Below are 25,253 nucleotides of genomic sequence, written 5' to 3'. Positions count from 1 at the left end.
TGCCCATGCTGATATGTCAACAAAGCTGCTGGACACTTTGAGGGAATGACACCTTCCAGATGACAATGATGTAGATGTACTTTCAGAATTAATCAGACTCTATGCCCAATTTTAGAATCCCAATTCATCTTTCATGCCTCCATTATGCATTGACACACACACACACACACACACACACACATATATATATATATATATATATATATATATATATATATAGCAGGGATATTCTACAGCAGCATGTAAAGTATGTGAACCCCTTGGAATTCCATAGGTTTTCTGCATTCATTTATTATAAAACCTGATGTGATCTTCATCTAAGTCAAGAGTATTAAGAAATATGATGTGCCTAAAATAATGACATAAAAAAATTCTAATCTTTCATGTCTTTATTAAGACAAACCATAAAAACCTCCCATGGCTAAGTTACTGGGTGACTTGTTATTATTTTCGGCAAATTATATTTGTTAATACTCTCGACTTAAAACCATGAAATTCCAAAGGGTTCATATACTTTTAGTCGCCGCTGTATATAAATCACACAGAGTGGAGCAGTCTGTCCTTTTTCTTAAATTTCAAACACTGCTGCACAACCTGATGCTGGGAGGTGACACATTTCTGGCACCAAGCAGCTTTAGAACTTACTGACAGTTAAAACAGAAGCAAAAACTTGTAGACAAACATACTTTATTGTGAAAAACACACGGGCTCAGATTCTGCCAAATTAATGTCAGATATTGCACAAAAACATTCATGCCAGGGAAAATGTATTGACACTTAAGAATGGCACTTGCTATATAGGGGTGTTTGCAATGTACCCATCGCAAATCCAAATTTTGATTGTCTTTAATCCAACAGGATTTATTGTTTCCAGCATTAAGATCATAGCCTCCTTCTTAAAATCAAAACAATAATACTCACTAGATTGGATTTCATAGGGCAGCAAGAAAAAACATTTACAAAGAAATCTTATTATATACTTTGACAACACAACAATTATACCTGAAATGTGAATAAAGATTATCATTAGTTACCCTAGAAAATGTCTTGGAATGAATGTAGAGTTTTATATCAGCTGGCTATACTTTTGTTAATCTTATAAAGAAACTGGTAAAACATTCTGTCAAAACCACTTCAGCCCACATGGCAGAGTACAGGGAAATTTATCAGTTTACTGCTGGTTTAGGATGGTTTTCCATTTCAATAGGGTTACAATGGGGAAAAAAATCTGGTTTATGGACTGTGCAACTGAAGCAACCGCTTCAGTGGTACATTTACATGAGTGAAGAATACATACTCTATAGCTCATAAACTAGATTGGCTATTTGCATGTGCCTGTGATAGCCTAAAACTGAGAAGTCCTGTTTTTATCATGCTAAATACCAGAATAATGCCATCTGGGTTACCTAGGCTCGTCCTCATGTTCAGCTGTTTAAACTGTTTTACTGAGGTCTTGATTCAACCATGTGATCATTATGGATGCTGCTGCTGAACTGTACTACATCATAAAGAGAGATGTTTCAGTTAGACAGTTAGCCTAGTCTCACTGACATGTACCTGTCAGTAATATTGCAATGTAATTCACCAGCACCACAAATTGCATTTTCCAGAAATGATCACACAGTTTAATCACCTTCACAAATGTAGGATTTATTGCAGCACTGTTGTTTTAGACCAGGGAGTGCAAACCTGAATCTCTTTGCTCTGTAAAATTTAGCCAAGCCCTAGTGCATGATAATGACCTGATGTTACATCCAGTGACAGGGGATATACACTCACTGGCCAATTTAATAAACACATCTGTGTGATCTATATGCAATTCGATACAGCCGCTCTATTATAAATTCAACTTTTACAAGGTTATTTTACAAGTTATCTCTATAAATTGGGTGGTCAAAATACAAGAAACACCTCTGAATATAATGCACTCGAGTACAACTCTCACTATAACAGTTTCTGAGACATTACAAACTTGTAAAAGAAGAAGTCATGGCAGAGCTGCTGTATTGGATTGCATTAGTCTGTACAGGTGGCCAGTGAGTGTATACTGGTCAATAGTTACGTATGAAAATGCACAAATTTAACATATTTACAGATGATTCTTAATTAGTACAGAGAACAAAAAAGCTGAAGTAGTGAGAATTTTATGTGCAAAAGTAAAAAGGTTAGTAATAGAGTAAGCGTGATGCCACTTTTCCTACAATCACACTAAATTATTCACGTCATGTGTTAACATTCATCATAACACTGGCGGGTGTTAACCCAAAAACCACATCAGCAACTGCTTTAAGAGTGGACTTCTCCCTGTATGAACAACCACACAGTTAGTAGGGTCTCATTCTTCCTAATGTAAAAGAGAGAGAAGATTCTACTATGGCACGCTGTCAGTCTCCTCAGTCTCTACCAGGCAGGACTGGTCTGTGTCCAGGACTCGAAACGGAGGGTGATACTCGAACGCTGTGACAATAGTACTTCCAAAATTATGCTTCTGGTGCAGGAACCAAACGACTGCTGACACTCCCATGACAGCCACCACGCTGAGAATGACCAGGACAGACAACAGCGCACTGGGTTCTGAGGAGGCAAGTTACAATGCAACAAGGGTCACTACTTTGAACACAAAGTCACAGATGACGTAGTTAAGAAATAGATCAAAAAAGGCTCAAAGGTCGACTTACTCTGCTTGGCTTTCTCTGACTCTGAAGGGGGGAGAAAAAAGCACAGAGTGAGGCATGTGGAAACCCTGTTTTCTGAATTACTCATGAGTTATTTTAAAAAAAATATGCAGGATAAATCAGCACAAACAAGATTTACAGAATGGAAAAAAAAACCCAAAAGATTTGAATCTTACTTTGGGCTGCCTCACAAACTACTCCATTCTCCACGTCATCTATGCAGCTGACTTTTTCCCACGTCCCGGCGACGCTGTGCAGAGCCACGCACGTATCCATGAGCGGCAAGTCTGATGAGCCAGCTTCCCAATTCGTGTATGTCACAGGGTCTTCGCCAAACCACCTCATTTGTTCAGCTGAGAAGATAGACCAATCAGTATTCTAGCTGGCCACCATTACAGGTAATCTTAACTGTCCTATCGAAAAATTACAATGTCCCCATTTAGATTAAAAAATAAGTACACTAACTGAATTAAGCTTTTCCTGATTGTACCTCCCATGACTTCTTTAACAAAAAACAGGATTTCCTGGAATTGAGCCAGGATGAGTCAGTCCTGTCATACAAGCCTTCAAAAGTAGCAGACACCAGCAGAAAACAGAGAACACGCTAACAGAACAACTGTTTAGACCACGGTTCACAAGATTTAACTTTCACGCTCAACTGTTAAGACAAAAATATACAGATCGGTTGATGTAATAAAAAATGTTTCCAACCAATTGTAATTAAGCTGGTAAGTATGCTCCACACTTTTCTCATGCCATTCAGAATCATGTTTTATCTCATGAGAGTTGGCCAGCGTGTTTCCAAAAGCCCCTGGTCACTTGATACTTACTGTTTGTGTCATAATACATTCCTAGCCACACGTTGACATTGCCTTTCCACACCTCTGGGCTGTACTTGATAACAAAGTCATTCTCTTCTGAGCTCTGGATAGTCAAAAGCTCTAAAACAAACAAACAAACAAGGAAAGAGAGCATGAGATTACAGCAACAACTGTCATTGTGTCTGATTATACATGAAAACTGAAAATAAAATGTTCCATGTACCAAAGCCCTGGCAGATCCCTTTTGCGCTGTCAAACGTGTAGCTTTTGATTTGTTCTTCTTCTCCGTGGACAAAGTGGTAACATCTGTCTTTAAAGGGCACCCAGGTGCGTCCGTCTGCAGGGCAATCTGTGGAAAGTCATAGGACAAAACACTGTCATGGAAAGATTTGGCACCTGACCCTATTTAGCTGCATGTATTCACATAGAACGATATAGAAGCCACAGGGAGAAAATTAACAAAAAAACCTTATGAAATATAACTGACTGAGCTAACTGACAAACGCCATTTTAAGATGCCGCAACAGCTTTGCATAATGTCTGGCTGGATGCCAGCTAACACCATTCTACAGACCTTCAATAGATTTCATGTCTGTACAGTTGTCACTACCCTTTTTGTTAGTTTCAACTTAAGACACTTTTCCTCATTCATACAGTTCATAGGCCTTTGACAAATGCTCTTGTGATCTTCCAGACTGTTCCCCTTTTTACCACTACCGCACCTGTTTTGAGGATTTTCCCTCTTTGGAGCTTGTTGTCTGTCTCCAATTTGCTTTAACGCTAATATCTGTCAGAATAGCTGAAAAACAAAGCTGAAAGATATATCTAGTTGCCAGTTTATGGAAGCTTCAGAAGGTAATCAGTTCCCATCACGTTTCATGTAAAATCATGTCTTTAGAAATTTAGTAAAAGTAATATGAAAACTAAAACTTCTCATTTACTAAAGTATTCAGTAACCTCTGCTTTGGCACAAAGTGTAATCAGTTGCAATATTCATAATAATCACAAATAGTGATACACCTGAGGCAAACTAACTGGACACTGGAGTTAAAAAAAAGGTCTTCATGCCTGAAGACCTGTACGATGTCAAATTTTACACTGCATGTAAAAATGACTTAACAAATTCTAAAAAACAAAATCTCTGGGATAAAACTTTGGCAAAACCTTGATCAGATCAAGGGTATAAACTTATATCTAAAGTTTTCTGTGTTCCCAAGAGTAAAGAGCAAAGAGTCATAGTTCTGTCGGGCCTAGTATCCCCTTAACTTAACTAAGCAGCAATGATTTAATGAACTTCTTTACAAACAAACTTAAATAACTTTTAGAGAAAAAAAATGATCAGATCCTTCCTGGAACTGGCTTGGATGGTTTCACATATGTACAATAGCTATAGTTTAATTTGTAAGACCTAACTCGGACTGCTTCTTCCCCATAGATCATGTTGAGTTCATTTTAATAATGAATGCATCTACACCATCAAGACTAATGATGAATTAATCTACACCATCATAGACCCCTTTCCGACTGGACTTCTCAAAGATGTTTTACCTTTGATTAGTACGTCCATATTAGATTAGATCACTCTATCTTCACTAACAAGCTACGTATACCACAGGCTTTTAAGGTTGCTGTAGTCAAACCTCTTCTCAAAAAGCCTACTCTGGACTCAGGGGGTTTTAGCCAATTATAGACCAATATCCAATCTGCCCTTTATCTCAAGGGTTATGATCCAAAGCAATTACGTGACCACCTGTGCAGGAATAACTTGTATGAAGATTTCCAGTCATGATTTAGAGAACATCGTAGTACATAAATGGCTCAGGCAAAGGTCACTAACAATCTTCTATTAGCATCAGACAAAGGACTTCTCTTGTTAGATGTTAGTGCTGCATTCGACACTATAGATCACAACATTCTATTACACAAATTAGAAAATGTCAGTGGGGTTTAAGAAACAGCACTAGACTGGTTTAAATCTTATCTATCAGATACATTCCAGTGTGTGCCTGTTAATGATTAGTCTTACATGGACCCAAACGTTAGTTAGGAAGTTCCACAGGGTTCTCAGGCTGATTCTTTTTACTCCATATATATTTTCTATATATTAGAAAACACTCCATTGCTATGCAGATGATACTATCTATAAAACCAGAAGAAACTAATCAATTAATCAGACTTAAAAGCATGCTTAAAAGAAATGAAGGCCTGGATGAGACATGACGTCTAATCATATTCTCACCCTAGATGACACAACAGTAGCCTCAAGTAATACTTTGAGGAATCTTGGGAGTTTTCTTTTACCAGGATATCTCCCTTACATCATACTTAAAATAAATCTCTAGAACTGCCTTCTTCCGCCTGAGGAGCATTGGTAAAATTAGGAGCATCCTGTCTCAAATTGATGCTGAAAAACTCATCCATCCACTAATCCAAAATGCTGCAGCCAGAGTTCTGACTGGAATTAACAAGAGAGATCATGTTTCTCCTACATTAGCTTTTCTCCACTGGCTCCCTGTAAAATCCAGAATAGAGTCCTCACTTATAAAGCCCTTAATAATCGATTATCTTCAGAGTGCAGTTACTGGCCCTACCAACCTGCCCAGTGGTTTTGCTGTTATTGTTTTTTGTTGCGTGCTGTTCTTTTCTCTCTCCTCTTTCCACTCACCCCAACCGGTCGAGGCAGATGGCCGCCCACCCTGAGCTCGGTTCTGCTGAAAGTTTCTTCCTCTAAAAAGGAGTTTTTCCTCTCCACTGTCGCTTCGTGCTGCTCAAGTGTGGTTGTTGGGTTTTCTATATAATTATGTATATAGTTATGTTTTTGTAAGGTCTTAAACCTTAAACACCGTAAAGTGCCTTGAGATGACATCTATTTGGATTTGGCAGTGGCAAGTATATGTGGCAAACACCTGGATCTGCTCAACACCTGGTTAATAACATCCCTGAAGTGAAGCATGGTGGTGCCAGACATCAATCTGTGAAGGTGGGGAGACCTGAAGATGGTGGCATCAGCAGGATTCATGTGATAAATCCATGATGCATTTGTAAACTAGAAATCTCATTTCATTTCCTTCATTTAAATACACGTGCAAAGCTATTCAACAATTTATAAATAAACGTCTCACTTTACAATCCACGCAAAAAGCAACTGGACTGGATGTACCACTTTTAACTTTGACCTTACGTAACTTCCGCAACTTTCCCAAAAAAACCAAACAAACAAAAAAGAAAAACTGTGCCGAGTACGTTTGAATCACAACTTCTGTCCTCATGTCAAACAAGGCTGTCGACATTTAGGAAAGTTGTAGCTGTGTTAAACGTGCTAAAGTCCACTGTCACGTAGCACCGAGTGACACACGGTGGTAAACAAGCCGAGCTCAGGCCTCCACCGAGCGGAGTGCGTAAAGAAAAAGACAAACCCCAAACATCCCGCTAGTTCAAAATCTAGTTGTCAAAGTCTTACCCCCGGTCAAAGCCAGCTGCAGATGCATCCACACTAAAAGGAGAGAGCATCGGAAACGGTGGTTTTTCTTCAGCGGCTCCATGACAGCGAAGACAACATTAAAAATAAAAAATAAAAAAAATCACGTAGCACCAAACTAGTTCTCTGTCCGTCCGACCGGAGCGTCAGCGGCGTCGTCAGCACAAGGCCCCGCCCACACACGCACGCACGCACGCACGGACGGACGGATTTCAACTTCCAGGTTAATACTCTACATTTTCCTGGGTTTTAACATTAACCTAAGCAGGAGTTTGTTTGTTTTATTTTTTTTTGTTGCCTAAACAATCCAACATGTGTTTTCTTTTTGTATTGATGTGTTGATGTCGACGTGTGCTCTGTGGAGAAGCTCTGACTTTCTGACAACAAACCACAACAACAACACACATCCTCCTCTAGGTGGAGCTGCTTGCACAGTGATCGTCTGTCTCCTGTTTCCGTGTTTGCTTTGTTTATAGCCTGCGTGCTTCAACTCAGACCAGTGACCTTTGTAAACTCTACTGTCATTTCTTTTCTGATGCTACTTTGGATTATGCTGATATATTACATATTCTACTTGGTCCCTACCTTTATTTTGAAATTCCCACCATGTGTCTATCACTAGGCTCTTAATTTGCTGTATTAATTGCTGATTAATGAAAACAATAGTTTGCTGCAGACCTGAACATACTGTAAGTACCACAAAGTTCAATACACACCTCTAATACACGATCTCAACAGTTGGCAGAGGTTGTATTTATTGCAGTGGTGAAATTGATGGCATCATATAGACTTGTTGAGTCCAGACTCCTGTATCTAGTCTGTCATTGTTATCATGTCTATCTAGTCCAGTAAACAGTGTTGAAATAAATAAGTGCACCGTGGTTTTGATCCTTTGTAGACCGCGACATGTAGGACAAAGAAGCTTCCCCTTCCCTGCAGACGGTGAAGAGACGTGCAGACCCTTCCTATCCGAGTTGGTGAGGGAGAGGGGAAGCGGTGAGCCTCAAGGGCAGAATGATTGTTGTCCAGGAGGAAGAGGGGGTTTTAACTGAATTGCTTGTAGGCGCAGGTGGCACAAAAACAGACAGCTGGAGCATGAGTTTTGCTCCTCGTCTGGAGCTGGTGGCTTCCCGTAGGGTGTCACAACACTCTGCATGATACCGTAGGGATCCATCTGCCATGGCAAGGCCTGCTCACAGACACCCTCCCATCCACCCATCCTACGCCGTACCTCCTGATACCCATAACTCACCCTGTCCAGTCCATGCTTGTTGTCAACAATACCACGTGACAGTGTTGATAGAGTCCTCACTAGGTCTGGGTGGAAATCAATCTACGCATAGTCACAGCACATCTCAACAAAGCTAAACTACAACTAAAATAGTTGATATCATTTTGCTCAGAGGAATGTGGTGGAAGAATATGTTTCCTTTATTAGTACTTAGACATCGTTGAGCTTCAGTTTTGATGTTATATTTGATTTTTAAGTCTTTTCAGCCCAGTCAATCTGACATGACAAGTCCCATCTTTAATCTGACTAAGTTTATAATACATAAGTAAGTGTGTAGGATATTACAGTCTGGAAGATGTGTCTCATTAATTCAGGACTGGCTAATGTATGTGGAGGGGGTTTGTCACTGTCACAGGAATGGAGTCTGGTATCTGGGAGAAAACACCTGACAGCAAAGTGACCTTTGTCAGCTGCTGCTTTGGGAAGCTAAACAGATGTTGCTTCTTTTTTCCTTCCATTTTGCATTTCTGAACCTGTCCATGGTCACTGTTTAAATTTACCATAAAGATAACATAATGTTAAAGCAATAGCTCTTCTTACAATAGCAACAGTGAAATAAACCACTAATTAAACAGATATGCAGCAGATTAAAAGTTGAGAAGTTTTGAAATTTTTATTGAACAAATGTCAAAGAAATAACATGATAAATCTTAGGCAACAAACTACAGAAAGAAAAAAAAAAGAAATCTTTGGCTTTAACAAACACTACAAAACAAGAACACAGAGGAAAGATTCCCCAAACTGTACATACAAGTTACCACTGGCAATTGTGTGGCACAAGTTAAAAAAAAAAAACTTTCATATAGCTCTATGAAAATCTCTTCTGTTGAACAAGGTGTCTGTACAAAACTCTTCATAAATTAGTACTTTTTCCTATAACTTATGGACTATTCAACATGATGCTTACGTTTCCTTTGATGCACCTCTGTAACTCTTGACCCAGATATTATGGCACTTGGCATATTATGGTTCAAACACCATTAGCAGCATAAACCTCGCAAGACAGTATTACTTCTCATTCTCAGGCATTACATAGAAATCTCAAGTATAGTGGCCGTTTACACATGTTGTTGCATACCCCAGCTAACTATAGAGGAAATGCTGCTGCGAGTTTGACAAGACACAGCAACAAACGTTTGTTTAGAGGAGTACAGATCCAATGAACAGGACAAAGTTTTGTTATCATAGTTGCTGTTAATGATCTTAGGCCAGCCTTTGCTATCGCCATGAAAGCAGCACCTCTTCTGAAACTATGCAGTTGAAAGTGTGAACATGAGCAGAAACATGTTGTTGCCTCTCTAATGATACAATATAACGTCATAAAAATAGGTCTGAAAAGAAAAAAAAAAAAAAAAATATCAAGAAGTATACAAAACAACCTGAAAAGAAACAGCTGTATGTGGCCCGCTCCTGAGCGTGGCATTTGGTCAGGAAGGGCGGGCTGGACCTGCTAACCCGACCTAATACAGAGGAGAAAGAAAACTCTGAGGTAGATAACTGATCTGACTGACCAGCAGGCCGGATCACAGGTTAACTGGATCAAAAAAACTGCTTTAATTCACTATGATAAAAACATCTGACTCTAGTGCTATTATATATCAGATTAGTCTTTTTTTCCTTGTAGAAATATTTTGTTACTACAATGTTGCATCTCCTATACATATGGAATTATCTGTGGCACACTTTGGATCTAGGCCCTACTTCATGCACACATACGTGTGTCCGTACTGTACTAAAACATATGAAAACTGAATGTAAATGTATAAAAAAGGCACACTGTCCAAGCTGCAATCTATTTTACAGACTCATTTATGTCCTTATTAAAGAGACAAAAGATGCTATTTCTCCAATGCACTAGTTCACAATCTTTGGTGAAGTAAACTACAACTGAAAGTGCCAAGTTAGTTTGTTTCCTGTCAATGAGCGAGGTGCGATAAAATACACATATTCATTTCATTTTATCCCCCAACTCCCTGAACTTTCCCCAAGTTCTATTACAAGGCTTTGATGAGTTTTTTTTTGTACAATCGTAAGTCCATGTTTTCCTGTAGGTTTTTCAAATGAACACAAAAAAGACACATCCCATCAAAATAGCAATTAACGTCACCCAAAACCACAAAAGCATGACCAACGAACAGAATTTGTTAGTCCTGCCTCATTCCCCAATTCCACAAAGTTACATTTCAGCTGCTCTACAGAGACAAGTAAAAAGGCGAGATTTCAAAGGTCTTTCAGCTGAGTTTCTAACACAATCCAACATCCAGCAACATTTATGGCCTCTTTACTAAATAAATATTACATCCACTAAAATCATCAGGATTCGTTCAAAATACTTCTCTAAAATTACTTTTACTTTTTTTTAAAAACTACTTTTCTAGCGGTTCTGTGAGAGGGAAAAACACAGAATTCATTGAAAAGTCCTTTTTTAAATGCAATAGCTCTCAACTTGTTTCGCTTATTGTCGCTGTCTGTGGGGATCTGTACAACTGCTGTATCAAAACAAGTAAGGCAAACTGTAATCAGACAAGATCAACGCAAGGTATTAAGAGAAATAACTTTACGAGAAAACACATAACACTTCACCATAGCAATACGCACACAGCAAGCACAAAAACAGAATTTTCAAAATGTCTGTCTGGAAAAAAAAATCTTCAGAAAAAATGTAATATTTACAAAAAACACATTTATTGTGATATACTTTCAGCAACTTCTCACATGGCCGCACATTTCTTGTATCCTGTGGCCATCCTTGGTAAAAAATAAATGTTTTCTTGTATGAAAATAAAACTTTTTTCCTACTTAATTTTAAGTTTTAATATACCTTGAATCATTTGATGTAAATGCTGAAAATTATACCAAAAATAGTCTCAGTTAAACTTTTGCAAAACCTGTGCAAAACAGTGTTAAGAACCTTAGCGTCCATTTCATTGGTAGACATGATTGTTTTGGCTCTTATCCAAATGTTACCTTAGCACTACTTGGTTTGTTGGTAGGAATATGGAGAATGATTGCCTGACGAGTCCACTTGTGACTGTGCACCATTTTCCTAAAAGATAGAGTCAGATAAGTCTACGTCTTTGTCTCTGCCGTTTCTCTCACAACAGGCTGTTGTTTTAAATTGCAATAACATTTTTACACACATAAGGATGCATTGATTTTACAACATACCTCCACAGGAACAGCTGCTGTTTGCATATGTGCATACTGTGGGATATATGCTCCTTGCATAGCTGTGTTGGGGGCCATGAACTGCACAATGAAAAAAGAGAAACAGGGATATGAAGAGGAAATTCATGATCCACATGTTTTATGGTACAATGACACAAATGTATGGACACCTTCCTCAAATAAGTTTAAAGTGTTAACTCATTTCTGATCCCATGCAGTGTTCTCTCACCGTTCCTGCACTGCCCAGAGACAGGTGACTCATCTGCTGTGTGAGGGGGGCCATCATTGAAGTAGGCTGCAGTGACATTGATGGGTCGACAGAGGGCGATAATACTGTACCCTGGAAGAAAAGTGTGAGTGCCTGTGAGTGATGTATGTATCTGGTGGAGTATTTCTCTAAAAGAATGGGGGATAAAATAATAATGATGACAGATAAGATTTCAATACAATAATTTTGGACAAGGAGAAGCTGAATAATCTAAGTTTTCTCATCTCATACACACAGCAGAAGGTGAGTAGTTACAAGTTGAACAAGTTGTCTATAAGCATCTTGGCTGGCCTGGTGCATCTAACAGTGTTTTCACATCTACGCTGGCTCATTTTCAAATCAAGAAAGGCCTTTCTCTCTCAATTCAAACCCATCTGTTGGAAAATATTCGGCATCTGTCATCAAATACACAGCTTTAAACCGCCTCTTCAAGCAGTCTTTTACATTCCAATGAAAACACTTTAGTACTGCAAATCCTCAAGGATCAGTGTCACCTTATGTGTAAGTACTAATCTTCCATATTGTGTGTGTTTGTTTACAGGATGTTTAAATTATGTAACAACTACAGAGAGAAATGTTTTCATGAAGTAAGTAAAAAAAGGAGAGAGATACAGGGGTTGTGATGAATACAGTGATTATGACAAGATACAGTGATCTTTCTCTTACTGGGTGCTGTAGGATGTATGGTTGATGAGGCACCCAGGATGAGTTCTGCACCTGGAACATCACACAAACACACTTTGGTCAACTGGCACTGAGCAGCTGCTATTTTTAGAGATCACATGCACAAAACACAGGGGTCACACTGGCACAGAATCAAGCCACAGTGTCCTTTGTCATAAATCTGACCCACACTTCCAAAACCCCAAATAACATGTTTGTGATCCTGATGACAAATGGTTTATAAACTTTTCCTTACTACCAGTAAACCTGCTGAATGTAATGTTTAAGTATTTCAAGTATTAATTTTAATCAAAGTTTCATACACATACATGAAGGGAATGATTCAAACCTGGTATGTTGAAACAGGAGACATGTAAGGAGGCATGGACGTTTGAGCAATCATCCTGTTTGAAATACTGTATGCTGGTGGGAAAAACCTGCGGACACATTATTTTTTTTTTTTAAAAGGGTAAAGTCAAATGTATTGTCTATGAGAGTGCAATCTACTTTTTGTTATAACTTACCCATTTTGAATTGCAGCTGCACTAGGGTCATATGTGAGTGTCATTCCAGCCTGGGGAAAAATAACAGTATGATGCATGCAACACAAACTCTTAACCAGCAAAACATCAATCCATTACACTGAAATAAAAAAAAAAGCACCCTAAATCATAAAAGAGGATTACAAATCAAATTGAATATACATAGCATTCCTCTGAGCCTGGTTCTGCTGGAAGTTTCTTCTTCTACAGGGAGTTTTTTCTCTCCACTGTCCCCTAGTGCTTGCTCAAGTGGGGTTGCTGGGTTTTCTATATAATTCTGTATACAGTTATATTTTGTAAGGTCTTAATCCTTAAACACTGTAAAGTGCTTTAAGATGACTTCTGTTGTGATATACAAATAAAATGGAATTGAAAATTGAATTTCAGAGTGATACGTGTACTTTTACCATTTTCAGCAGCACTAAACTCCAATAAAGCCCCTCATTTTTTTTAACGCTATAGTATTTGTTCCATTTGTGTTTTTTATTATTTTTGTCCTTTATTATTCTGGTCATGGATTGATTCCTATCTCATTTCATGCAGGGCAGCACTTACCCGTCTGGAGTCACCGTCCCTTCCCCAGCCCCGACCATTCTGGGCAAATTTATTCTGACTTAGTCTCTTTTTCTGCCCGCCATCAGCAAACTTGCACAGCAAGGGTTCAGATGGTGCTAAAGCGAGAGAAATGGTAAGGGAATCAAATATAGGGGTTTGTCCCAAACAAACCCTATGTATGACAAAAGGTGCTGTCTGTCATTGCTTGCTATACAGTCATTCACTCCCTGAAGCCTGGGAGTGCACATTTACTAGCCAGCCTGGGATCACAGACATCTAATTTGGCAGCTGTGGAGCTGTAATCCCCTCCCTTTTGTAAAGGAGGCAAAGCCAGCGGAGACTATTTCAGTCTAATAATCCAATTAAAAAGCTTAGAGAGGGAGTGGAGCAGGCATACACAGCCGCTCACTCTCTCGTTTTCTTTGTCTGTGCTCTGCCACTTAGGGCTGAGTGTATATGAGCTTTTCACCAGCAGAATCACTGACTTCCACTGAAAGCATGAATCAGCTAGTTGACCACTTGATCCTGTCGTTACAAGTTAGCCCATTAACACTGTGCACATTTTAGTCAATATAATGCAAATCCGGTTATTTAATTTCACATATTCTTTCCATAAAATGTCAGTTAAACAACATTCATGTTATATTTTTGCAGTTTGTGCTTGTAAACATGAGGTGACGCATTTTACTGTCTTACCTGGAAAACCTGCAGGTGTTTTAATAAACTTTCCATTGAAGTGAGCAATGACTGCATCACATTTTTCAGTCGACTCCATCCTGAGGTTATTAAAGACAAACAGAGCATAGCTACATCAGTGATAAGTGCAGGGTAAGCAGGTTCTTTCCAACAACAGCTTCCTTTCTAGGTAGGTGGAAGGGGTGGTTCGAAATAACAGATTTCTATCTGTAGGCCCAGTGTACAAGTTTATAAGTTCACGATTTGGGCAACACAGATGCATTAGTGCACATTCACACACCCAACCAATCCTATGATGCATTACAATGTTTTAGTGTTGTCAGTCATGAGGTATTACTGTCAAATGTTCGGGTTGTGCAAGTGCGACTGGCAGAAGCTTGTATTACCACTATAATTAAAACAACCATTCATTATGAAACTATTTTTAAAAGCAGTTTCCATTTGTCCATACATGAACTGTTCTTTATGTCATGTAATTGACAACGTCGTGTTTTTACAGTATGTACTAATTTAAAACACATATGCAGTATGTATGGAGACTTTTATCGTGAGGAATCAGCTAAACCAACAATTTGAAAGGTGTATATGTAAAATATAACTTTATCTTTGGTAATTAGCTTAAAATAGTAGCCTGTTCTCCTTCCTCAAGCTTCACTCCTATCACTTGCATTTCACTGGTTGCACCACAGTCTTTTCCTGTTTACTGTTGCTTAGATGTCTATTTTGGCCATGATGTAATTCAACAAATATTCTGCAAATTTCTAATCCAAAGGCAAACCATGTGAAATACCAGTAAGAGGCTAAACAGGATGTGAATAAACTCAGCTGGATACAATTTATTTAGATTATTCACAACAGGGTGTCGTATATTACAGTATATGTAGCGCCAGTAAAAACTCTTAATATTGTTTTAGTTGCATAAGTCACTAATAACAAAATTAAGTATTATAATAAGTATATGACCTGGCAAAGCCCACTCCTCTGCTGGCTCCACTGGAGTCTCTCAAGATCCGTGTAGATATCACCTGGCCGAAGTGCTTTAACATGCTCTCCAGCTCTTGCTCATCCATAGACAAAGGCAAGTTGGAGATGTACAAGTTTGTCGGATCTTGTTCTTGTTGCTGTATAGTGACAAGAAGAAGGAAAAGACTTACACATATTAATTATGGAATTAAAAATGCTCAAAACACTCTCTGAAGCACACAAATACGTGAATGCATCAAATACGTGCATCACATTCAACCTGGCTTCAGTAACATGTAAAGGGAAAGAGAGGAGAAAAGAAGAATTTTCCTTGAATTTTCACATAGTTAATGCCTGGAAACACAGCCTTTGTAATAAGGTTATCGTGTATTTTCTTCATCCTGTCTGTATGTTGTAATATAGGGTCACTGTGGGCAGGGATGAGACATTTACATGCAGCCCATAGTGGGATAAAAACTCATATCAGCAGATTTCCTGTTGTATTTTAATCACATCAGCAGAAAAGAGAAATAGCTATGGGTCATAATATTCATCAGTGTTACATTGCATTCAGAGTCAGCTACAGGGCCAGATTGGATTACTTAAGGTAACAGACAGAAAACCAATGGACAGACAATGAACCATAGCCTGTGCTGCAACAAAATTCAAAGTTTTTCAATTAGAGCAACTGGTCCTGAAAACAGGTGAAAGAAAAGATGATAAGATGGAATGAGGGCTGCATCTTAGCACCGTACAGCTCTAAAAACTACCTAATAAAGGGAACAGGAGACCGTCGGTAATATTCCTATCTGCTTTCTACACATGCACAAATTGTGCACATGTATGGAATAGATCACCACACATCGGTAAGTCATTAACTGAAGTGTTGATGAAGACGAGTTGTACAGCTGATGTAAGGGTGTTACTTATTTAGCTACAGGAAGTATAAAGTACTGTAAAATTAAACTGGTCTGTTCTTTGTCAGTTTCACGAAAGGATCATTGCTCCAAATCCACATCTAGTAGATGTCCAGAACAGCATCTGTCTGTTGAATTTAAAAGAACCTGGAGCAGCTGCAACGTTAAGTGTCTTCCCCCAAACAAATCCCGGGATTGGACTGTGACTTTCTGAACTTTTAAAAGAAACAACTTAAACAATGCTTTTTCTCTATTTCATCTATGCAGCTTGATAAGACCACCTTTAAGAATTTCCTAACATTCACTTCACTAATGCTTTCTTACACAAATTTAATGTGTTCTCTTACACACCTATTTCCTACCACCTTTCTTTGAAATAATAAAAAGAAAAAGGTCATTGGTGCCTGGTAAAATAAAAAAGGGACCTTTGTCAGAGAGTACATTAAACTCAAAGAAGCTACTGTAATAGTGAGAATAAGACGAGCAAAGATCTCCAGATAGGGAAATGAGGCCAAGGGTTCTTTCTCAGTGCTGTATGGGAATGAATTTCCCCTGACTGGTTCTTGTTACCATAACAGCACACACTTATTTACTTTCTTTTCTGATGTTAGAGACTAGTATAATGTGAGCAATGCAGACTTACTTTATAGCTCCTCATCTGTCACTTGTTTAGTGACAAGTTGGATTTGTGTTGGCCTTTATTTGCTGAAATTCACAGCATATTCACACTTTTTCACTACAACTGTAAAGTTTAGACTAAAATAATCTTTTTGTTGGATATACATTATGCAGGACAAGGGTACCCAACCCTCGTCCTTGAAGGCCACTGTTCTGCTTGTTTTTCAATCATCTTTGCCATTCCCACTGGTATCAGGAATGTTCAGTGAATCAGTAGCTGTAGGTGAGGACCAGGTTTACCTACCCTTGATATAGGGTATGTATTAGAGTGTTTTGGTCATGGCCAATGTGAATAATTTCTCTGAAAAATCAGCTATAATCTGGCTATTGGCATTTAAAATCTGCAGCCAGGATGGGAGCTGTGGTGTGACGTAGTGCCTTGAAATAGAGTATGTACATACAACACATGTAGGGCAACAAGAACCATATATGAATGCAAATTGCTAAATACATTTTACCATTACGATACAGCACAAATATGCACTGTGTTAATCCTGCTTTACCATTAATTCCAAAGTGTAACAGACTTTATGGAAAATTTAAAAGAAGCAGAATAAAAGAAAAGAAAAAAGTTAAGAGACAGAGAATGAGCTCCTGCTGCTCTAAGCAAAAGAGGTGGGGTTGGACATGGTCTTAATATAGCAAGGGTTCACCTAAATACTGACATAAATGCATGTTGTTAATATAGGTTCGACAGAAATAAATGTGCAGTGACACAGTTCTACATACAGTGGCAAGAATTTCTTTTTTTTTTTGCATTAATTTGTCATAAAACATGATCTGATTATCATCTAAGTCGAGAGTATTAACAAATATAATGTGCCTAAAGTAATAAAAATAAAACATTCTGATCTTTCATGTCTTTATTGAGAACAACCAACCTCATAGTGCTAGTGGGAATAATAACCTTCAAAAAGGTAATTGAAGTCATTGGAGGTGTTAGCATAGCTGGAGGAAGAATACGCTTATGTGAGCCATGCCTTGCCAAAAGACGCTTTCAGAGGATCTATGATGAAGAACTGCTGATTAACATAAAGCTGTACAGGGTTACAAAGTAATTTCAAAGACTATAGAAACTCACCAGTCTACAGTTAAACAAACAATCTACTAATGGAGACACTTTGGGACTGTGTCTACGCTATCAAGAAGTGGGCGGCGAGTCAAAATGACCGCAAGAGCACAACAAACACTCATTAATGAGGCAAAGAAGCAACCCAGAGGGACCAAAGATTTGAAGGCATCATTGGAACTGGCTAACATCTGTGTTCATGAGTCTACAGTAGGTAAAACATTGGCAGGACACCACAAAGGAAGCTGCTGCTTACTAAAAAGAACACTGCTGAATGCCTGAAGTTTGCCAAAGGGCACACTGACACTCCAAAGCAGTATTGGCAAAATGTTTTATAGACTGACAAAACTATATTGAACTATTTGGAAACAACACACAGCACTACATCTGGGGTAAAAAAGGCACCGTATGACATCAAGAAAACATCATCACATCCATTATGTGGCCTGGTGGCTCAATGGGTAGCCTTAGATACAGAAGGTTCAGGGTTCAAACCCTGTCACAGACACCAGGTGTGTCCTTGAGCAAGACACTTCACGCTAGCTCCCCGGGCGCTGTATGTAGCTGCCCACTGCTCCCCCCAAGGGGATGGGTTAAATGTAAATGTGACATATGACAAATAAAGGTCTTCTTCTTCTTCTAAATTATGGTTCTATCCTCTATCCTGTTACTGGAGTACTACCACAAGGACTAGATTTTAGTTGCCTGACCATCCAGATGGAGATGAATTGTGGAAACTGTATGGATGTAATATAAGATTAGACTGTACTGAATCCTCACTTTTGCCATTTGAGCTTGGACCCCAGTGGTCTTCAGGGAAGCCACAGCTTTCTGAGCCGCAGCGGGGCTGTCAAAGTCCACAAAGCCATATCCTGAAGAGACAAGCAGCACAGTTAGAACAATATTATATAGCCTGTACAGATAAAGTCAGTGTGGGCTGACCTGTGCCACGGTGTGGTCAGTGGTGATAGTCTATGTTTATTTGTGGGTATAATGTGTTGCTATAACAAAACTTTACAGTGTGTGTCTGCGATATTGGACGGTAGTTATATAAGTATACTTCTTCATTTTGTTTTTGGTTTATCTTGTGTGGTTCTGTGAGTGAAATCAGAGAAAGGTAAGAAGAGACTGCAGATACCAGTGTGATGTTCATGGTCAGCTCTTTGTCCTGGGACACACAACTACAGTGAAACCACAGTCTCTGACCTCTACTGCAGCTGCTATATTTAACCTATTCAAGCTAATTTATGGTGAATATGTCAGGCCCCCGATAAATGAGTCACACTGGTACTAAATGTTTAATGTGAAACCATCTCTTAGTTACAACAGGTTCTTGATAAAGTGTGAAATAAAGAAAAAAAACGTTTTAAATTAAGAGTTTTGTGAAACACTGGGCTTTATGCAATTTTCAGTCAGAGCTTTACAAGAGCTTTAAAATGTCCCCTTTAACTGAAAACCTTTGATTAGCTGGTACCTGTGTAATCCAGAGGAGAGTGACAAAGCATTCTCTTACAATCCAATCAACAGTGGAGAGAAGTCACTCTTTATTCAGGTGGATAGTGAGTACTGGAACTGGAACAAAGCTACTCTCCAGCAGAAAGAGGAGGAGTCAGCCAGCCTTCTTCCCAGGAACAACCCACAGCAGTGACACACCAACAGACAAGGGCTGAGGCTTAAAATAACATGAGCTGTGAGGCAGCTTTGAGCAGCCTGGCTGTCTTGCTTCCTGACTCGATGACTGCATAGCTGTTAAATGACTTGAGGTTTAGACTGAATCCACACACTGGATGTCTACTAGTTTTTTGAAAAGTAAGCAAGGTGTAGGAAAGTTTGTGAAATTGCTTCATGCATAATTAATGAGAAGCAAAATAAACAAGGGTGGTGTTCAAAAGAAAGAAAAAAGACATCACACCTTTACATTTGTTTGTAGTCTTGTCCAGGATAGCCTTTGTTGATACAATTTTGCCATACCTAGGGAGGAGCAGAGAGGCGAGGTATTGTTAGAACGGCTATGTACCAGACAGGGCCAGTTATAAAGCACACAGAGAAGGAAGGTTGAGCAACAACCTATGACATCACTGTAAAAATATGAGAAACAGGAAGTGGTTTCCATGTGGTGCTGAAAATCCCCACTGTGTGAGAGCAAAGCTAAACAGTCCCTTTGTGTATTTCAAACACATACAAAGTCACTTAAGGCTTTTATGGTATCTTTTTTTTGTAAAGTCCCCAGACAGCAGGGATTATCAGTTACTGATCTTTAATGTGGGGAGTCACCTATATGTACATTTCTGACATTTAACAACTGTTTTAATTAAATATTTAAGTACACTGGTGATTTGTATACATCTTACACTTTTGCATGAAACATTGTTGTCATTTTGTTGCTATGGTTTCAACAGAGCTGTCTTAGTATGCTTATGGACCACAAGGATGTTGTAATGGAAACATCAGATTGTACCATGGTAATATAGTGTCATTTCTTAAAATAAGCTTTGATGCATGTTATCTATTAAAAAAAGGTGAATAGGTAAAAGTCACAACTCTGCTACTTCTTTTTTTTTAAACAATAAGAATCATAATAGTTAATTTTTTATTCTTTAATTCATTTTATGTGTATTTTAAAGTGGTTGTTCTATTAAAGCTATATGTATGAGGCTCCACTTTTGCCTAATCAAAAGTGAATACAAATGCAAGCAAAGCAACCTAACAATGATCTCAAAACAAAATCCTGAAGCAAACATTTACAAACCTACAGTACATGAATTCTAAGTGCATGTTATCAATAGATTGAGACAACTGTTTCTATTCTGAACAGTGTCTATACCTGGTAAGAGAAGAGCGTGAAAGTATTGTACAGTAGGTGGGTCTGTTTTTATATACATTTCTTTCTACTCCTATCTACCCTCAGGCCAGTTGCGAAGACACTTCCACCAGGGATAAGGCTAAATGCTGAACTGGGTTAAAGAGCATGAACTTATGAATGTTACTTCATCTGACTTCTAATGTAGGATCATGTGTGGCTACAGTGTGTTTGTCACAGTACCAAATACAAATCTTATACATGCAGCAACTTAACACACTAATGGATTGTTTAGAGTGATCCTCTGAGACCTCTTGCATGCACAAAATAAGGAAGTCCTGTTTGCCCACAGATTTATATAGGAAGTGGTAAAACAACACATTTAATGAAAGTACTGTGAAGAACTTACAGTGTGTACATTAAAATAAGTAAAATGTGATTGTGATCAGGTTACAATCTATCCTAAAGTCTGGGTGTGTCACTGTGTAAGCCCATTTCAAAATGCAGTCTATCTATCTATCTATCTATCTATCTAAAGAATGAATTGAGGCTGAGGCTCCAGGGTGATCTCAAAGAGAACTGTGGACAAGCTTAGTATTTCAGTCCTTAATCGACACACATTACAAATGAAATCACTGCTGTGTCCCATACACTGTCAAGTTTCACATCAAGCTTCAGTTTGACATAATTAGATGGATTTTCTGTGTAATAAGTGCGATTAATTTTTTACACCTTATTTGTAACCTACAAAATAAACAACGTGTGATTAAGGGACAGCCACTTTAAATTGAATCTTGACTCTAAAACTGAGCAGACCAAAAATCAATGACTAATCAATAGCAGATAATGATGAAAGGAAGTGCTACTCACGGCTGACAGAGCTTGACCAGGTCATGGTCTGTGGTTGAAGGGGACAGGCCCCGAATGTAGAGGTTTGTTTTGCTGAGCTGGTCCCAGCCTGCAGTGCTACTGCTGCTGCAGTTGTTGTTGGTGCTCGGGCTTGGTGGAGCCATGGGGTGTGATGACAGGGCAGCAGATGGCTGGAATAGGTAGGAAGGCAGAAAAACTATGTTGAATTTTAACATTTAGAGAAAGACCCCTAAAATAACTAGACAATTGTCAATTGAACAGCAGAAAAAAAAATTAATTTTCAATTTTTAAAACCAACATGGATATATTTTTTTATCCATGAGTTTTATAAGCAAACAGTTGCTTATTTCCACCACAGAGAGCAACATTAGCATTCATTTCAAGTTGTGCTCCTGCTGACCTCAGATATGTAAGTCTAAAATTCAGTCTTTCTCTTTATAACTCTCCATCAACTTCTAATATCCAGAGCTTTAGCTGCAAAATTATAATGTGTAGACAAGCTATATGCTAACAGTGTTTGACTGATGTTTAGTATATGTAGTGGTAACAGTGTCTCAGCTTTTTTTTTTTTTTTTAGATGTGAAAACACCTGTCTGTTGTGTCTGGAAATGACACTGATGACAGGGGATGAGAGTTCCCAAATAATTTATATATATAGTCATAAGGAGAAAAAATAAACTAACTACTCTTGACACTCCTTCATTAGTTTCACGTGGGTTTCTGTCATTTGTGAAGATTACTGTTTTACAGAGCAGTGATCTGTAGCTGCAGGGTATTCTCCCACAACACCTTTGCAGTCAGCACATTCAGGGTCCACAGGGGCTTGTAGTTCTGACAATAGTGTCACATTGATGTCATAATGCCTTAGGGTGTCAAAAAAACAATCATCTGTGGTGTAGTGCCAGACATCTAAACCTTAATGCTTCTTTTAACAAAGTCACTTCAAATGGTTTAAGCAACTTCATGTATGACAATGTATCTTTCAAGAAAAAAAAATTGTTAAGAAACAAATCATTTGTTAGTTAATACAAAATATATACATATACATGGTTCATATTCTGGTTCAAGTCTATAAATAGCTGAATAAAGCAATGGAAAGAAAGCAAAATCCTTCCATTTGAAACTTTTTCTTTAAAAGACACAGATGTCTTGGTCTGAGGGAGCATTCCCCTTCAGGCATTTGGCTTCTTCTTTACTACCTGACACAGATTATCCCCCACCCCCCTTTTCCCCCTTTGAGGAAGCACAACATGGGAGGAAGCTGATGGAATCCCAAGCATGAAGTGGTGACAGGACTGAGCAAACCAAGTCTGGATTTTAACCCAGACTCCCTTTTGGCTGTCTGGTTGACCTCCTCACATGCCTTCACCACAAAACCAGTGTGACCTACTGTTTTCCAACTTATTGGTGGCAGAAGTCCTTGTTCCCTCCACCCTGACCACAAATGAACTGGTCTCTATAGCAAGGTCACAAAGTTAAAATTATGAAGATTTGCTTGGTTTATAGTGCAAACAAAATGGTTACACAAACTAAATGTGACAATTACTCGGGAATACTTCAAATAAAACTGAAGTGTGCCATCCCATTTCTTAGTAATGATGATAAAAAACAACATTAATATTGTTACTTTTGTTTCTATACAAGGAGGTGACAGAACAGTCACTAAAACTTTATGGTAAGCTGAAAAAGAAAATAGCAACAACATTAATGGACCAAAAAACAATTATCCTAATCTTTGTTTTTTACCCAAATAGGAGGAATAACACATGCCTTACATTACAATTCCCTTCACAGCATCTCAAAAGAACAATGTCCATTTGATATACCTTGGGTGTTTAAGTTTCAGGCATGAATTTCAGGAATTTTATCTCTGGAGACATTTCGTACCAGTTTTTTTTTTTTTAACATAAGCAGTAATAACCTAAACTTGTAGGGCATGGCATGAAAAGAACAAACCCACCAATTCTGGGAAATCAAACCTCTATTCTGTAACTTTGTTTTACCTTAAAACCTTTAACAGTCACTGTCATCACAGTTGCGTGTGTATTTGTAAGCTCATAAAGCCTACGTTTCTATGTTAAGAAATATGCCAAGTAATTACTGCTAATGAAAAAACTCAGATGTGCATTGCATTCATTCCAGTAATGGCTTATAACACATGCAGCATACATACGTGAGACATGTCAGGCTTTCAAGAAAATACCTGCAAAAGAAGCCCTGAACCCCATTGTCATTGTTTTCTGCAACTTGCTTTTCTTTGGCATTTCAAGTACATTTTCATTCATCTGCCTGACTACTTAGATGTAGGACTGTGAGAGACCAAGACGGGGAGAGGACGGCATCTTATCAGCCAGTTCCAGACCAGCAGAGCCTGTCATATCCGAGCTGGAAATACACAGGGCTTCCAGTAACAGGCCTCGCCCATGGAGCTTTAGCCACAGGATAACAGCATTAGCACGACACAGTAAAAATGCTTATTCAAATCTTCTGGCTACAGGGAATTAAAAAAAAAATCTATATGTAACATCAGTGGACAATTAGAAACCCATTGAATATGGTTTTGTACAATACAGAAAACAAACAGTTGCAAACAAATGTGCTGCATGCATGACATTACATGGATTGAATGCCCCCAAAAAAATGTAAAGTATGGTCTATTACACTGAAAGCTTGCTTGATTAAAGAGCAGCCCACCAAAATGTTTCACAATAAACAGAAACTGCCTGTGTTTGGTTGAGTTTCTGTTAAGTGGTGTTATTGGCCAGATCATGTGAAATGCAAACCTTTAAAATCCTAAATATTAAACGAGGGTTGCTTCTGGAAAAGGTTAGAGTACATTACAGTTTTGCAGGCCAGTGCAGCCATAACATCAGCTCCTCCCTTAGCTCTCCAGCACCATCAGACCCAGACCACGGCCCCGGTGTTCTCATTTATGGATGAAGTCCAATCTGGATCTTCCATCTGACCCGGGATCACAACACTGTCACTTCAAACCACACAACATAGCTAAGTGAACCACAGCGAGTTTTTGCCTAAGTCGCCTTTCAGCTGGAGCGTCAGCTGCAAATAAAGTTTATCTGGGCGGTGAGCTGCTGTCAAACGCTTTATTTGCGACTTCCATGAAGTCAGTTTGGTGGAAACGATGTATTAAGGATGGATTTTCAGTAGAAATGAGGGTGTTTAGTTACCTGTTTGCGATAAGAAGTCCTCTGTGGGTTTCCAGAATTAGCAAAAATCATCCTCAGGTCCAGAATGGAGGGTATTTTAGTTCAGGTACAAATGTCTAGCGAAATACATCAAACTCCTCGCATAAGTAGAAAATTAGTTGACATATATCTTCTCCTTACTCCGTTACATTACAACAATATAATTCTGTACACATATCCACTGTATTCATATCCTTATTGTCGTCGAGAACAGCAGCCTCCGTAAATTGTCCCAACTTCGGTGCCCAGCCCCGTTTGTTTGACTTCATTGATTTGCAGTCAGCGCTGCGCAGGACAGACGCCGCCACGGAGGGACAAACCATTGCGACTCTGGAGTAGGGGTAGCCGTGCCGCAATGTTCCCAAAACACACGATAGTCCACTTATTTGTGGAAATGGTGAATAGCTACGAGACGTTGTTTTACAAAGTGGAAACCATAATCTGGCGTGTGCGCCTATCAAAACTGTTCCTGTTATGTGAAGAGATAATAAATAGGACTTCTTTCCCCCCCTGTTGTTGTTTGTATATTATAAGGTGATGCATACCAAACATTCCACTGTGCGGCTGCTGATCCTGGATGTGAGATTATGACG

At 38.7% G+C, this 25,253-nt stretch overlaps 2 protein-coding genes across 2 annotated transcripts; both read right to left on the bottom strand.

Annotated features, from left to right (window-relative positions):
- Positions 1–670: 670 nt before the first annotated feature.
- Positions 671–7,144, bottom strand: cd302 (CD302 molecule). The gene is made up of 6 exons (XM_026375958.1): positions 6,957–7,144; positions 3,720–3,845; positions 3,506–3,616; positions 2,852–3,028; positions 2,679–2,699; positions 671–2,574 (listed from the first exon to the last, which is right to left on the bottom strand). The coding sequence occupies exons 1-6, from the start codon at positions 7,036–7,038 to the stop codon at positions 2,372–2,374; spliced, it is 720 nt and encodes a 239-aa protein (XP_026231743.1). The 5' UTR covers positions 7,039–7,144; the 3' UTR covers positions 671–2,371.
- Positions 7,145–8,859: 1,715 nt separating this feature from the next.
- On the bottom strand, positions 8,860–24,916 carry LOC113172893 (RNA-binding motif, single-stranded-interacting protein 1). Its single transcript, XM_026375957.1, has 13 exons — positions 24,643–24,916; positions 21,455–21,624; positions 19,697–19,755; positions 18,565–18,656; positions 15,121–15,278; positions 14,158–14,237; positions 13,462–13,577; positions 12,889–12,938; positions 12,714–12,801; positions 12,368–12,418; positions 11,663–11,773; positions 11,434–11,514; positions 8,860–11,311 (listed from the first exon to the last, which is right to left on the bottom strand). Exons 1-13 carry the CDS (start codon positions 24,691–24,693, stop codon positions 11,240–11,242), a joined length of 1,179 nt encoding a protein of 392 aa, XP_026231742.1. The 5' UTR covers positions 24,694–24,916; the 3' UTR covers positions 8,860–11,239.
- Between the last annotated feature and the right edge of the window lie 337 nt (positions 24,917–25,253).

Source organism: Anabas testudineus, chromosome 21 (assembly GCF_900324465.2).
Source record: "Anabas testudineus chromosome 21, fAnaTes1.2, whole genome shotgun sequence".
NCBI classification, from domain to species: Eukaryota; Metazoa; Chordata; class Actinopteri; order Anabantiformes; family Anabantidae; genus Anabas; species Anabas testudineus.
The sequence above is the reverse complement of the archived record's forward strand: the minus strand, read 5'-3'. Positions and strand labels throughout refer to the sequence as shown.

Bases quoted from the DNA above. Each gene is read 5' to 3' on its own strand.
- cd302 (XM_026375958.1), bottom strand. From the start codon at position 7,038: ATGGAGCCGCTGAAGAAAAACCACCGTTTCCGATGCTCTCTCCTTTTA. The intron at 3,617-3,719 runs GTACATGGAACA...TGTTTGTTTTAG, and splicing joins AGGGATCTGCCAGGGCTTTG to AGCTTTTGACTATCCAGAGC. The intron at 2,700-2,851 runs GTAAGATTCAAA...TCCCCCCTTCAG, and splicing joins AGTTTGTGAGGCAGCCCAAA to AGTCAGAGAAAGCCAAGCAG.
- LOC113172893 (XM_026375957.1), bottom strand. From the start codon at position 24,693: ATGATTTTTGCTAATTCTGGAAACCCACAGAGGACTTCTTATCGCAAA. The intron at 19,756-21,454 runs GTGAGTAGCACT...GCTCCTCCCTAG, and splicing joins CTGGTCAAGCTCTGTCAGCC to GTATGGCAAAATTGTATCAA. The intron at 12,939-13,461 runs GTAAGTGCTGCC...ATTTTTCCCCAG, and splicing joins GGGACGGTGACTCCAGACGG to GCTGGAATGACACTCACATA.